Here is a 15,653-nt window from a genome sequence, read left to right on the forward strand (position 1 = left end):
TAGTTCATCTAGGGGAAGGACCTGAATTGGGGAGCCTCAGGTTGTCCTGGGATTTTAACTAGCCGGAACAAGACATAGCAGAGTGGAGATATATTCCACAGGTAGGAAACTCACTGTCTTTGGGGAGCTTCCCCATACCCCAACCCAGCTATTCATGCCAATTGGAGTCTGAAACCACAGGATGTGGTGCGATGGGATTTGAACCTATTTGGGAGTATACAATTTGCAAAGCTTTGCTGCAAATAGGGATGAAAGCCCAAAACACAAACGTCTTATAGTTTTTGCTAGTCCTGCTGGTGAGTGTTATTGCTGGATGGGGAAAAGAGCATTTTGTCAGCAGACCATTGCTCTCAGGGCCCCCTGGAAGTAGGATTTTACTGACTGGAGCTCATTGGCAGAAAAAGGAAATTTAAAGCTGATCAAATCCCATTACAAATGCCGTCAGGGGTTGGGAGCATGAAACCTAGTCACTTTAGTCCACGAGTGACAGTGTCCATCCTGGGGCACATTGCTACACCCAGAGGAGAGGTGTGGGGCTGGATCCTAGGGCTGGAGGCTTCCAGATTTTCTGAGTTTAAGGCTTGGGTGTGGGCCTGTCAAATTGAGAGCTTTGTGAGGGTAGAAGCGGGCACCTAGGCACCTGCATACTCAGTGACAGCCTGGAACGCCAGTTCCCTAGTAGGAAAAACTCTATCAGCTTTAATAACAAATTCCATGCCTTGTCATCTGTAGAGCTTTTGTTCTAAAAGATCATTCTCTTCCCCAGACTACCCACTCATCAAAAAAGCTGGGGACTGTCACTTGAGAAATTCCTGGAGATTTTTAGGTTTTGGTCCCCCTTAAAGAGACTTCAGAAGGATCTTGGAAAGAGGGACCATTTAGGATGTAATATTCAAAGGTGGCACAGATCTTTTCCTGTAAAGTGTAGGCTCCGTTTCTCCCCTGGTTCCTGTTGAGATTATGCATTTTTGGTATTAGAAATGGTGTAGATTTTTCCCATTTATCTGTTCATTATCCTTTGAACTAATTGAAACATTGCTAAGAGCTTAACACATTCCAGAGTGATGTTGGGGCTTCCCACTCTCCAATTACATGATCTCTGGGCTCCAGGGGTGCTCAGCATTTCTAGGGGTTGGACTTTGGTATCTACTCTGCTCGCCACCCTCTCCTTCCCATCACCAGGGCCAGGACCTCCACCTCCTGGAGAGTCACTCTTCTCCCTCCCCATGCCCTGGCACTCTACTCTGGCACATGACTTGGCCACTCACTTGTCCTCCTCTTTCTTGTCCTTTGTATTTGGACCAGTGGTTTGATGAATGTGATTTGGAAAGGCATCAAGGTTAACCCTCCTCCCTGACCCTTCTATTCTGATAGCTCTTCCCCTTCAGGGTGGCAGAAAGAAAAATTCAGTTGAATGCTGAGACCCTGCTTTAGGGTTTGGGTATCAATGATTAGACTCCCCCAATCCCACCTGAATCCACAAAATATGACCTAATTTTCATGTATCTATCCCCTGGGCTGAGTACCGTGGCTCAATGGAAAGATCACGGGCTTTGGAGACAGAGGTCATGGGTTCAAATCCTGGCTCTGCCACTTGTCAGCTGTGTGACTTAGGGCAAGTCACTTAATTTCTCTGGGCCTCAGTTCCCTCATCTGTAAAATGGAGATTAAGACTGTGAGCCCCCTTGGGACAACCTGATCACCTTGTAACCTCCCCAGCACTTAGAACAATACTTTCCACATAGTAAGTGCTTAATAAATGCCATAAAAAAGCGCTTAACAAATATTCTTATTTTTATTACACATAAGCTTCTTGAGGACAGGGACCTACTCTATTGTGGTCTCCCAAGTGCTTCCTACAGTGTTAGGCTCACAGTAAGCATCAAGTAAATACCAGTTATTGACTGAATGAGGTAAGGCTCCATCATCTAATAGGTTCATAGGATCAGCAGTTCAGAAGGTCAAGCCCTAATGTTTATTCCTCCCCTTAATTGGTTTGCTCAAGGTAAATCAGGATTATCCATCCAGTTCAAATAGGAGCCCTTAGCTACTTTGATTGAATAACCACTTAGCTTCTCTATGCCTCAATTTCCTCATATCTTTTCTCTCCTACTTGGACTGTGACCCCCATGTAGGACAGAAACTGTGTCCAACCTGATTATCGTGAACCAATCCCACTACACAGTCCCTTCCTTGTCACACAAGTAGGCCCTTAACAAATACAACTATCATTATTATTAGCTCTCTTTTGTCCTTCCTAAGCTTTCTATAAGCTCCTTGAGGTCAGAGATCATGTCAATCATCATGTTTGAGTGCTTACTGCGTGCAAAGAACGTGGCTCAGCAGAAAGGGCCCGGGCTTTGAAGTCAGAGGTCATCGGTTCAAATCCTGGCTCTACCACTTGTCAGCTGTGTGACTTTGGGCAAGTCACTTCACTTCTGTGGGCCTCAGTTACCTCCTCTGTAAAATGGGGATTAAGACTGTGAGCCCCACGTGGGACAACCTGATCACCTTGTAAATTCCCCAGCGCTTAAAACAGTGCTTTGCACATAGTAAGTTCTTAATAAATGCCATCATCATCATCACTATTATTATTATTACTAAATGCTTGGGAGGGTACAGTATAACAATAAACTTATTTTCCCAAGTGCTTAGTATAGTGCTAAGCACAGAGTGAATCCTCAGTGAATACCATTGATTGATTTACGGATTGGTCTTTTCACCACACATTAAATCACAGTTTGTCCTATTCCCTTTTGGACACCCATCTGTCTGCAGCTCCACTACTTCCTAAAAAGTCATCAGCCATTGCCCATCAAAGACAGGCTCAAAATACACAGCTACAAAAAACACAAAGTGCCTTGAACTGCTCCCGGACACTGTGTCTGAATTGCTCCAGTGAGCAGCCAGCCTCCAGGGCCAAGACCATGTCTCCAGCATGCCCTGGGCTCCTGCAGTTCCAGAAATTGCTTCAAGCGAACAAATTGTCCTTTCTTCGAGTGGGACCCCCAGTGACTCCCAGGCAACGGTGACAAGTTCTATAAGAGGAACATACTCTCTAATGAGTAAGCATACATATACATCTGGAACTGAACACTGCATTTATCTACCCCCTCTACCTATCACCCCTCATGTCCTGGACCCACAACTTCCCCCTACCCCCCCCAAGCTGTCAGCTCCCTGAGGCAGCTCCTCTCCCAAAGCAATGTCCCTACAGTATTGCAGCTACTCATTCAGCTGATGCTGAGCATCCCTGTGCAGAGAAAGGAGACAGAACCTTTCCCGGAGCCCGAGTGTATGACAAACAATCCTAACTGAAATATCATGGCCAAAGGTGAGATTGGCAGAAGCAAAAAGTCTACAAGTAGTGTCCTTGTAATGATCTTGGTTTTGCTAGGAGTGTCCATGTAACATTCTGGGTTTTGCTAAGAGTGTCAATGTTCTGAGTTTTGCAACCTGGCTTCTCCATTGCAGCAGGCTCACGTGGAGATCCTGCCATAGGCATCCAAGCAGCATGGCTCAGTGGAAAGAGCCCAGACTTGAGAGTCAGAGGTCATGGGTTCAAACCCCAGCTCCACAACTGTCAGCTGTGTGACTTTGGGCAAGTCACTTAACTTCTCAGTGTCTCAGTTACCTCATCTGTAAAATGGGGATTAATCAATCAATCAATCAATCGTATTTATTGAGCTTACTATGTGCAGAGCACTGTACTAAGCGCTTGGGAAGTACAAATTGGCAACACATAGAGACAGTCCCTACCCAACAGTGGGCTCACAGTCTAAAAGATTAAGACTGTGAGCCCCACCTGGGTTCATGGATTCAAATCCCAGCTCTGCTGCTTGTCAGCTGTATGACTTTGGGCAAGTCACTTAACTTCTCTGTGCCTCAGTTACCTCATCTGTAAAATGGGGATTAAGATTGTGAGCCCACGTGGGCCAATCTGATCACCTTGTATCCTCCCCAGCGCTTAGAACAGTGCTTTGCACGTAGTAAGTGCTTAGCAAATGCCATCATCATCATCAAAACCTGATCACCTTGTATTCTCCCAGCACTTAGAACAGTGCTTTGCATGTAGTAAGCGCTTAACAAATGCCATCATTATATTATTTTCAGTGCTTAGAACAGTGCTTGGCACATAGTAAGTGCTTAACGAACACCAAATTATTATTATTCAGGTGGCCTGAGCTAGGTCTGGTCATTCATTCTACCTCCAAGGAGAGTCCCTTTCTAGAGATGAAGGCACCTTTCTTTGGACCCTGGGGAAAGTTCTCTGGTTTTACCCTACAGAAACCTTAGGACTGTCCTGAGGAGCCTATCTGCTGCTCTGGGCTTCTCCAGGTATGAATTGCTGACCTTAAGAAGAATGAGTTTGAGGTTCCTATCAATCAATCATATTTATTGGGCATTTACTGAGCCTCATCTCAATCAATAGTATTTATTAGGCACTTAATGTGCATCGGGTACAGTATTAAGGGCTTGGGAGAGCACTATAGCAGTGTGGCTTAGTGGAAACAACCCGTGCCTGGGAGTCAGAGATCATGGGTTCTAATCCCGGCTTTGCCACTTATCAGCTGTGTGACTATGGGCAAGTCACCTAATTTCTCTGTGCCTCAGTTACCTCATCTGCCAAATGGGGATTAAGACCGTGGGGCAACCTAATTACCTTGTATCTCCCCCAATGCTTAGAAGAGTGCTTGGCACATAGTAAGTGCTTAACAAATACCATCAGTATTATTATAGGGTAAATAGATGTGACCACTGTGCTGAAGTAGTTTATAATCTAGTGGGTGAGAAAGAAGGTCCCCAAAGAAATTACAGGTACAAGAGACAACAGTGTATAAAGAGGATGAGCTTATAGGTAGGGGGAGGGGACAGATTGTAAAGCTCATTGTGGGCAAAGAATATGTCTGTTTCATTGTTATACTCTCCCAAGCATTTAGTAAGAATAATAATAATGGTATTTGTTAAGTGCTTACTATATGCAAAGCACTGTTCTAAGCATTGTGTGGTGGGGGAGGATACAAGGTAATCAGGTTGTCCCATGTGGGGCTCACAATCTCAGTCCCTATTTTACAGGTGAGGTAACTGAGGCACAGAGCAGTTAAGTGACTTGCCCAAAATCACACAGCCGATAAGTGGCAGAGCTGGGATTCGAACCCATGACCAAGTACAGTGCTTTGCACACAGTAAATGCTCAATAAATACCACTGAATGAATCAAGTGATATAGGGTAAGTACACAAATGTTAGGGTGAGGAAATAATTGTTCTGTTTGTTTTATGGACCTTGTTAAGTGCTTACTTTCTCTTGGGCACCATTCTTAGTGTTAGTGAATATACAAGTGAATCAGTTTGGACTCTGTCCCTAGCCCAAAGGGTGCTCATATTCTCAGTAGGTGAGAAAACAGTTATTGAATCCCCATTTTATCCTCATCAGTGGGATTTACGGGATTTACCATTTGCAGAGCTCTGTACTAAGCAGTTGGGAGAGTACAGTACAAAAAAGTTGGTCGACACTTTCCTGCCCAAAATGAGCTTACAATCTAGAGAAGGAGACAGACATTAATATAAATAAATAACATATAATATATGATTTATAGAAATGTACACAGTTGCTGTTGGGCCACCCACATATTCAATCTGTCACCAAATCCTGTTGGTTCAACCTCCACGACATGGCTAAAATGCACCCTTTCCTCTCCATCCAAACTGCTACCACATGAATCCAAGCATCTATCCTCTCCCACATTGATTATCCTATCAGCCTCCTTGCTGACCTCCCTGCCTCCTGTCTCTCCCTACTCCAGCCCATATTTCACTGCTGCCCAGATCATTTTTCTACAAAAATGTTAAGTCCATGTTTCCCCACTCCTCAAGAGGCTCCATTGGTTACCCAACCACCTCGGCATCAAACAGAAACTCCTTATCACTGGCTTTAGAGCAATCACCTTGCCCTCTCCTACGTTATCTTGCTGCTTTCTTACTACAACTTAGCCCGCGCACTTGACTCCTCCAATGCCAACTCACTCATTCTACTTCCATCTCATCTATCTTGCCGCCCACCTCTCGCCCACATCCTGCCTCCGCCCCCCCCTCCACCTTCATTACTGACAGACAATGACTCTCCCAACCTTCAAAGCCTTATTGAAGGCCTATCTCCTCCAAGAGGCCTTCCCTGACTAAACCCTCATTTCCACTTCTTTCACTCCCTTCTGTGCCACCTATGCACTTGGTTTTGCACCCTTTATTCATTCATTCATTCAATCGTATTTACTGAGCACTTACTGTGTGCAGAGCAATGTACTAAGTGCTTGGAAAGTACAATTTGGCAACAGATAGAGATGATCCCTACTCAACAACGGGTACACAGTCTAGAAGGGGGAGACAGGCATCAATAGCATCAAAAAGGATGAATAGAATTATAGATATATGCACATCATTAATAAAATAAATAGAAAAATAAATATGTACAAATATACACAAGTGCTGTGGGGTGGGGAAGGGGGTATCCCTCACTCAGCCTGAAAGCACTTATGTGCACATCTGTAATTTATTTATATTGTTCCCTCCCATTCTAGATTGCAAGCTTGGTAGGGGCAGGGAATGTCTACCACCTCTGTTATATTGTACTCTCCCAAGCACTTAGTACAGTGTTCTGCACATGAGCACTCAATAAAAGTGATGATTGAGGAAAATATCAAATGCCCAAAGGTCACTGATCAAGTACACAGATGACACCGAAGGAAGAGGGAGCACTGGAAAAGTGGGTTTAATAAGGGAAGGCCTTTTAGAGGTGATGTGGCCTCAATAAATCTCTGAAGATGGGGAGAGTAGTGGTCTGTCATATATGGAGGGGAAGGGAGTGCCGGGCCATTTTACACTTGAGCAAACTGAGGCACAGAGAAGTTAAGTGACTTATCCAAAGACACACAGCAAAGTGGCAGAGATGGGATTAGAACCCAGATCCTCTGACTTCCAGGTTCACATTCATTCCACTAGGCCACATCTCCCTACATGTTTTGTTGTCTGTCTCTCCCTTCTAGACTGTGAGTCCGTAGTTGGGTAGGGACCGTCTCTATATGTTGCCAACTTGTACTTCCCAAGCATTTAGTACAGTGCTCTGCACACAGTAAGTGCTCAATAAATATGATTGAATGAATGAATGAAATGCTGCTCTAAATAAACTGGAGGTATGAGAGAGTAGGCCCTTAAAACCCTATTACAGGACAGAAAATGTCAGTATAAACTGGAGTTCTTTTAAAAATTCTCCATCCTTTGAACTCCTTTGCTCCATGAAATATTGCAAGGCTAAATTTACCTCTCGAAATAGGGGAGGATCTTGTGGTTTTGTGTTTTTCCTCTCAGCTCAGTCCTCTAGACTGTTAGGTCATCCTCTGGACTATGAGCTCCTTGTGGGTAGGGAATGTCTATCAACTCTCTCATGTTGTACTCTCCCAAGGGCTTAGTACAGTGCTGGGCACACACTAAACTCTCAATTAATGCAACTGATTGATTAACTGATGGCAGTTCACAGAACTGGCATATTCAACCAAGAATCAGAAAGGCTTTCCCCAGACCAGGAGACTCGGTTCCCTCCAGTTAAGAGGGAGCCGGCCTTTAGAGTAAGGAGCTGGGGCATCTTCCATAGTCTCCCTGGTAGGACTAATAATATTAACCATATATTTGTGGTATTTGTTAAGCACTTACTCTGTGCCAGGCATTGTACTAAGTGCTGGGTGTGAATACAAGCAATTCAATTGGACACAGTCTCTGTCCCACATGATGCTCGCAGTCTTAATCCCCATTTTACAGATGAGATAAATGAGGCACAGAGAAGTGAACTGTCTCACCCAAGATCACACAGCAGACAAGTGGTAGAGGCAGGATTAGAACCCAGGTCCTTCTGGCTCCCAGGCCTATAATCTATCCACTAGATGACACTGATTCTCTACAACCAAGGTAGCCCACCTGGGCCTGGCTCTGTGCTCACCTTTGGAGTTGTTCAGACCACTAACCCTGTCCTTGTAGCCAGAGGACCATATGTACTCAATATATACTTTTTCTTCCAATAAGAGATTCAGGGCAGCTAATGAAACTGGCCAGTAGCCTGAGGAGACACTGGTTAATCTCTGGCAACCTCGGACTTCCCTAGGACTCAGTATTTCACCTTAAGCTGGAGGTGTCAATGTCACCCTCCCTCAGGAGATTGGGAGATCTAGGGGTGATAGATAGAGCACTTTGCGATATTTTGATGAAAAGCAACGCCAGGCTGCAACTGTTATTACATACTGAGTGAGTGATTTAGCCTGCTCCAGTATGTTAGAAAATCACCAAATAGTTCTTTTTTGGGTTTTTTTTAAAAATAGTGTTTAAGTGCTTACTATGTGCCAGGCACTGTACTAATTGCTGGGGTAGATACAATCAAACAAGTTTGACACAGTCCATGGACACATAGAGGACACAGTCCATGGACACATAGAGCTCACAGTCCAGTCTTAATTCCCATCTTACAGATGAGGTAACTGAGGCATAGAGAAGTGAAATGACTTCCCCAAGGTCAAACAGCAGATAAGTGGTAGAGCTGGGATTAGAACTCAGACCCTTCTGACTCCGAGGCTACACTACTTCTCTGCTAGTCTGACAGGGTCCCGGGCTTCTCCGGATTCTTAATTTTGAGCCTGTCCCAGCTGAAAGACTTGCTCTTTGGTAGATTTCTGGGCTCTGTTTCTTTAGGATGACTGACTTTTAAAATAGAGGGATCCAAGGAAAGATCTGGATTTGAATCTCCCTCTACTCTCTCTCCCTGACTATGGAGCCATTTATTGGCTCAAGCAATCTCACTGCTACCTCTGCCAGCAATCCCATCATTCAATCAACCAATGATATTGATTGAGTGCTTAAAGTATGCAGAGCTCTGTACTAAGCATTTGGGAGAGTACAGTACAATAGAATTGGTAGGCCTGATCCCTGCCCTCAAGACGCTTACAGTCTGGTGGTAGAGTTTATAATCTTGCAGTGGAGTTCTTCTATGTGTCTTATTGCTACTGTAGGAGAGAGGACTCTGGGTTGGATGACCCATTGGCTGAGTCAGATTTCAATCAACAGTATTTACTAGTCTATACTGGGTACAGAGCACTTCCCTAAGCACTTGGCAGAGTACAGTAGATGTAAGTGGCATTGCCTATTGATCTAAGGTATGATAAGAAAGAAAGAAACCCAAAACCCTTCCTCAGAGCTGAGAGGTTGAGAAGGAAGAAGCCAAATGACACTTTTCCCCAGAGAGATCCCAAGTTACGGTGCTTTCGCAATTCTGTGGCTGTGTGTAGCTCTCTCCTTACTCCGCACCTGTTTCCCCCAGGACAGACAGTACGGAGGAGTATGACTATGATTATCTCAGCATCAATAAGACCTGGGTCCTGACACCAAGGACCCATGAGACCGATGCCACCCAGATCCTGAACACGCTGCTACTGAACTATGACAACAAGCTGAGACCTGACATTGGCAGTAAGTACCATTCAGAGCTGGTGTCCTCCAAGAAGGCCTCTGTGTGGGAGGAGGGGCCATCTCACGGGAGGTGGAGGGTGACTATTAGTCCAAGGGGGTGAGTGTCAGGGGGAGTGAAAATCACAGCCTGTTACCCCATTGAGGGCTGAGTTCTCTGCCTCATGGACTGGACCCCAGTAGCTAGGTCCTGTCCATTCCATTCATTCATTCAACCGTATGAATGAATGAATGAATGAATTCCAGCCCCCAAGGTTGCTGGGAATGACCTTCCTCCAACTCCAGATCCATGTTCTAGTTCTGGGGGGGAATTCATCATCTCCCCTTTCCCTACTTTCTGGATTGGTTGAGGTACGGAAGCAGGTTGATCTGGTGGGAGTGGATCTCCTGGGAGTCCCCAGCCCAGACCAACCCCCTTCTCATCTCCTTGGTCCTTGCCCTCCCTGCTAGCTTCACCTTTCGCTCACCTACAACTTACTTATGCCTACCTTGCTCTGATTTCAGTCAAGCCCACGTACATCGATGTGGATATTTATGTGAACAGCATCGGTCCGGTGTCTGTCATCCAGATGGTGAGTGCTGGGCCTGGGTTGGGGGAGATTTGGAAGAATGGGGGAAGATGGGAATTGCTGAGAGAAAAAGAGGAAATGAAGTCCTTAGAGCATGTCTTTTCATCTGAGCATATCTTTACTTTAGCCAAATTTTTCAGATTCCAAGCCAAATCTGTATCGGAAACCAGTAGGTTTTGCTTAATTTCAAAATAAATGTTTCATATGTAGGTTGTCCATCTACAGTGGATCAATCCTCTGAGGGACAAGAAATAAGATATCAAATGTCCACCAAGTCCCCCGTGGCCATTTCCTATCTCGGATTTGAATGTGCTTCTGTTCTATAGATCGAGGTCTCTGACACGTGGTCATTGTCAATCATATTTATTGAGCTCTTCCTGTGTACAGAGCACTGTACTAAGCACGTGGGAGAATACAGTACAACAATGAATAGACACATTCCCTCCCCACAAAGAGCTTACAGTTCAGTTCCAGTTTGTGTTCTTTCTGGAGTGGAACAATGGGGCAGTCTTCGGTACAAACTCCCTGCCTGATAGCTGGTGTGAGAAAGAGGAGAGCTGGGTGATAAGGCATGGCCAAGGGCAAAGAGTTTATATGAGATGTCAGAGGAGCTGGATGCTAATCCCAGTTTTTCTACCTGGCTGCTTAGTGACCTTGGACAAGTCCCTTAACTTCTCCATGCCTCAGTCTCCCCATCTGTAAAATGTTTGTTTTTAGGGTATTTGTTAAGCATTTAGTGTGTGTAAAACACTCTTCTAAGTGCTGGGGTAGGAGCAAATCCATTAGTTGGACACAGTCCCTGTCCTGCATGGGGCTTACATTCATTCATTCAATCGTCTTAAAGTAGGCTGCCTACTTACAGCCTAAGTAGGAAAGAAAACAGGATAACTGAAGCACAGAGAAGTTAAATGATTTGCCTAAGATCACATAGCAAGCAGCTGGCAGAGCTTGGATTAGAACCCAGGTCCTGTGACTCAGCCTGTGCTTTTTCCACTAGGTCATGTTACTTTTCATGGGGATTAAACCCCTGTTCTCCCTCCTACTTAGACTGTGAGCCCAGTGAGGGACAGGGATTTATCTTGTGTCTACCCCAGCACTTAGTACAGTGATTGGTGCATAGCAAATATTATGCACTTAACAAATATTATCTTTACTATGGGGCAGGGCAGGCTTTGCTTGGCAAGGGGAGAAGGGTTTCATTCAGACTATCAGTTCTTGAGTCAGGTCAATGGAATTTCATTCCACTTAGCCAGGCTACGAAAGCAGTGGCTCATTGCGGCAGAACATGAATTGGCTCTAACTGCAACAGTGCACCTCTGGCACACAGGGACTGAGAGAAAAGCAGTGGGGAGAGGAGGAAGCCACAGAAACAAATGACGTGATTACCCAGAATTGCTTCCATTTCTCCGCTTTGCTTCCATTGCACTGCCTGAGAGATGGATACCCATCTGGCTGTTACAGACAACCATCAGGTTTACTAAATCTTCCTTCTCTGTGCCAACATAAAGACAACATCTGTTAGGTTTTGAACAAAACCAAACTTAGCTGACAAGTGGAAGACTAGCCAATCTGTGGCTTCGGGCCCTTCCCCGTCTTTCCACTGTTCAGATTTGGAGCTGATTTACCTGCTTTTCAGTTCCTTTGGGTCATTATTTTTTCCCTTTTATTCATGGGAATGGTTCCCTCTCCATTCCTGAAGCCTTGGAAGCTGTGTAAGCCCCTCCACCGTATTGTAAGATTCTTGAGGACAAGGACCGCCTCTAGCAACTTTATTGTATCGTACTCTCCCGGCGGCTTAGTGCTGGGCAGCAGCGGCACTGGAGAGAGTTGAGGGCAGAGATTCAAGTTTACTGCGAGGAAGGAGGCAATGGTAAACCACTTCTGGATTTTTACCAAGAAAACTCTACGGATACACTACCAGAATGATCGCAGATGGAAAGCGGGGCATTCTGGGAGAGATGCATCTGTAGTGTCGTTATGGGTCAGAAACGAATTGATGGCATAGGACAAGAGGAGGCTTAGCACAGTAAGCACTTGATTAATATAATCAATGTACTGATTAATGTAGGTTGGCTAGGAATCTTTCCACTGTCTCCCCGAGTGTCTGACTTTTGGGCGGGAAGTGGGGGGAGGCAGAAGGGGGGAGTCGAAGAGAGTTCCTCAAACTCATCCTACCAATCTGCTCTTGGGTCTGTGATGTTCTGCCACCTGCTATGGCCGTGGACAATGCCACTCACTAAGCCCCTACAGTTCTTCCAGAGCCCCTGGCTTCCATTGGCTGCTGGGTAAATACTAATTGATGATGGTAGTAAATGAATCAATATTAATGTAGGTGATTCTAGGCTTGTGGAGATGATGAGAGAGGTGGAGGTGAGATTTGTCCCCTAGGACAACTCCCTGAGGGTCCCTCTTCTCCCCCGACCCCTGCTAGATCCTCAATCTACAAAAAAGCCCCTCCCTGGCTCTTTCCAAAACACTGCTGTCACGAGAGGGATTTGGGGTTATGTGGTCCCTCTTATTGTTGGAAGGAAGTGATTTTTATTAATATTTAGTTGAATTAAAATTAGAAAGCTGAAGCCCCCAGAGTCTCATAAAGACCCACTGTGCAGTCAGTGTAAGTAAAGAGCATTAAGCGTGACTATCTCTTGGAAATTACCCACATCTGCAGGGCTCTGGTGGGGAAACAGCTTTCGATGGACAGATTTACGCAGCTGGAGCCTTGCTGACAGGAAAAATACTCACACGGTGAGTTGAGCAGGAGCTTGCCTAGTGGATAGTTCAAGAGGGCATCTGGAGGTGGCCATCTGGGGGAAGGAGCGTCTGCTCTTTGGAAAACCCAAGAGACCTAATTCCAACTGTCCCTGGCCTTTCTTCTGAGAAGCAGCATGGCTTAATGAAAAGAGTACAGGCCTGGGATTCAGAGGATTTGGGTTCTAATCCCAGCTCTCCCACGTGCCTGCTGTGTGTTGTTGGGTAAATTATGTAACTTCTCTGTGCCTGATACCTCATCTGTAAAATGGGGATTAAATCCTACTATCTCCTAGACTGTGAGTCCCATATGTGACGAGGACTGTGTCCAACCTAATTAAATTGTATCTACCCCAGCATCTAGAACCTATAGTAAGTGCTTAAAAACTACCAAGTACTTGGCCTGGCTGACCCAGGACTGAGAGTCAGGAGAGCTGGATTCTAATCCTGGCTCTGCTCCTTGCTTTCCGGATGACCTTGGTCAAGTCACTTAAAGTCTCGTGCGTTAGTTTCCTCAACTTTAGGATGGGCATAAAACTTCTTCTCTCCCTCTTAAAATATGAGTCCCATGAGGGCCAATGACTGTGTCTAATGTGTTCATATTAAACCCCGATGTTTAATACAGTGCTTGGCCCATAGTAAACCCTCAACAAACACCACAACTGTTACTTTGATAACAAGTCTGATGCTCCCCTCTCTTCCTCTCCCCTGGCTCCCACTCCTTCCTTCCAATTTTTCTCCCTACACTGGATTTGCTTCCCTTCTCCATGCTGGAGAAGTTCTTGGTGCTGTTTCCTCCCTACTACTGTCCTTCTTCCTCATACCTTCCCTCCTGGAGTTCCCCAGTCCCTGTCCCACAGAGGGCACAAGCTGACAGAGCCTAACCTCCAGCTGAGTAGGATGACGTCTCGGGGTCTGGCCACGCAGAACGAGATTTTATAGTTACAAGGCAACTCGGCCACTGAGAGAAACAAACAGACAGACACAGGCTTTAGTCAACATCTCAGAAGTGGTCAGAGAAGTACTGAGGATTTCCAAGCCAATTAATTCCTCTGGAGCGTCAGCTGCTACTGGAGTTCACCATAGGTACACTAGAAGCAGTGTGGCTCAGTGAAAAGAGCATGGGCTTTGGAGTCAGAGGTCATGGGTTCAAATCCCAGCTCCGCCAATTGTCAGCTGTGTGACTTTGGGCAAGTCACTTAACTTCTCTGTGCCTCAGTTACCTCATCTGTAAAATGGGGATTAAGACTGTGAGCCCCCGGTGGGACAACCTGATCACCCTGTAACCTCCCCAGCACTTAGAACAGTGTTTTGCACATAGTAAGTGCTTAACAAATACCATCATTATTATGTGCTAGTCACTGTATTAAGCACTGGGGTACCTAGAAGATAATTATCACTCAGGGCTCATGTGAGACAGGGACTGTGTTCAACCTAATTATCTTGTATGTACCCCAGTGCTTAGTAATAATAATAATAATAATAATAATAGTATTTGTTAAGCACTTACTATGTGCAAAGTACTGCTCTAAGTGCTGGGGAGGTTACAAGGTGATAAGGTTGTCCCACGGGGGCCTCACAGTTTTAATCCCCATTTTACAGATGAAGTAACTGAGGCACAGAGAAGTGAAGTGACTTGCCCAAAGTCACACAGCTGACAGTTGGTGGAGCCGGGATTTGAACCCATGGCCTCTGACTCCAAAGCCTGTGCTCTATCCACTGAGCCACGCTGCTTGCTTTGTAGTGTTAGTCCCCATTTTACAGAGGAGGTAATTAAGGCACAGAGAAGTGAAGTGACTTGCTCAAGATCATACAGCAGTGAAGAGATGGAGCCAGAATTAGAACCTAGGTCTTCTGACTCCCAGGCTCTTTCAGCTAGGCCACGTTGCTTCTTGTTGAGCAGTGATCTGGCCTGGGAGGGACACAGACACTCCCTATGGCTCATGTGTCCAACGACCAGTTCTCCCTGTTTCCTTGGGGTCTCAGAGCTGGCTGTTGGAAGCCAGATGCAACAATACTCTAGAAGGTGTAGGTATTATCGCCTGGACTCATAAAGACAGCACTCCGGCTGGGGCTCCAGATGATAAATCATGTCAAAAAGCAGAGCTCATTTTGTTCACTTTTAAAAATGAAAAGAAGATGTGATTTAAAATCTCCTTCTTAGGAGGTATGAGCAGAACCCCTATCATCCATCACCCAAATTGAACTATATTAGTTAAGAGCTGTTTGAAGGCAGACAAGGCGCAAATATGTATTGTTATACAACGCAAGAACAATCCCTATCTAAATGGCTCATTTTTTAAACCTGCCCTGTTAATTGTGTTTCATCCTTGGGACTGTTTCCCAGAGTCAGATAATCTTCCTTTGGATTAAAGCTTAAAAACATAAGCAATGACCTTTCGGTGAGATGGATAGCCTATCCAGCCCAGTATTCTTTCTCAAACAGTGGTACCAAAGGATTCAACCTTAAGAGTTAGAGACATTCATCAGTCAGTCAAGAGTATTCATCAAGTGTTTACAGTGTGTTGAGCCCTTCTGGTGTGCAGAGCACTGCACTAAGTACTTGGCAGTAGCCTAGTGGAAAGAACACAAGCCTGGGAGTTAGAGGGCCTGGGTTCTAATCCCAACTCTGGCTCTTGTCTGCTGGGTGACCTGGAGTAAGCCGATTAACTCATCTGTACCTCAATTTTCCTGAGTAAAATGGAAATGTAAAATGGAGATTCAATAACTGTTCTCCCTCCACCTTAGTCTGTGAGGTCTAAGTGGGACGCTGACTGTGTACAACCCAATTATCCTGTATTTACTCCAGTGCTTAGTATAGTGCTTGGCACATG

The 15,653-nt window shown here is 45.3% G+C and overlaps 1 protein-coding gene across 2 annotated transcripts in view; it reads left to right on the plus strand.

Moving 5' to 3' along the window:
• The window catches only part of GABRE (gamma-aminobutyric acid type A receptor subunit epsilon), a 69,669-nt gene that overhangs the window by 2,231 nt on the left and 51,785 nt on the right, over nucleotides 1-15,653 (plus strand). For both annotated transcript variants that reach the window (XM_038748221.1, XM_038748222.1), the window contains exons 2-3: nucleotides 9,357-9,505; nucleotides 10,007-10,074. In XM_038748221.1, coding sequence (XP_038604149.1) covers nucleotides 9,357-9,505; nucleotides 10,007-10,074 — 217 coding nt within the window. The remainder of the gene's footprint in view (nucleotides 1-9,356; nucleotides 9,506-10,006; nucleotides 10,075-15,653) is intronic.

Source organism: Tachyglossus aculeatus, chromosome 6 (genome assembly GCF_015852505.1).
Source record: "Tachyglossus aculeatus isolate mTacAcu1 chromosome 6, mTacAcu1.pri, whole genome shotgun sequence".
Lineage (NCBI taxonomy): Eukaryota > Metazoa > Chordata > Mammalia > Monotremata > Tachyglossidae > Tachyglossus > Tachyglossus aculeatus.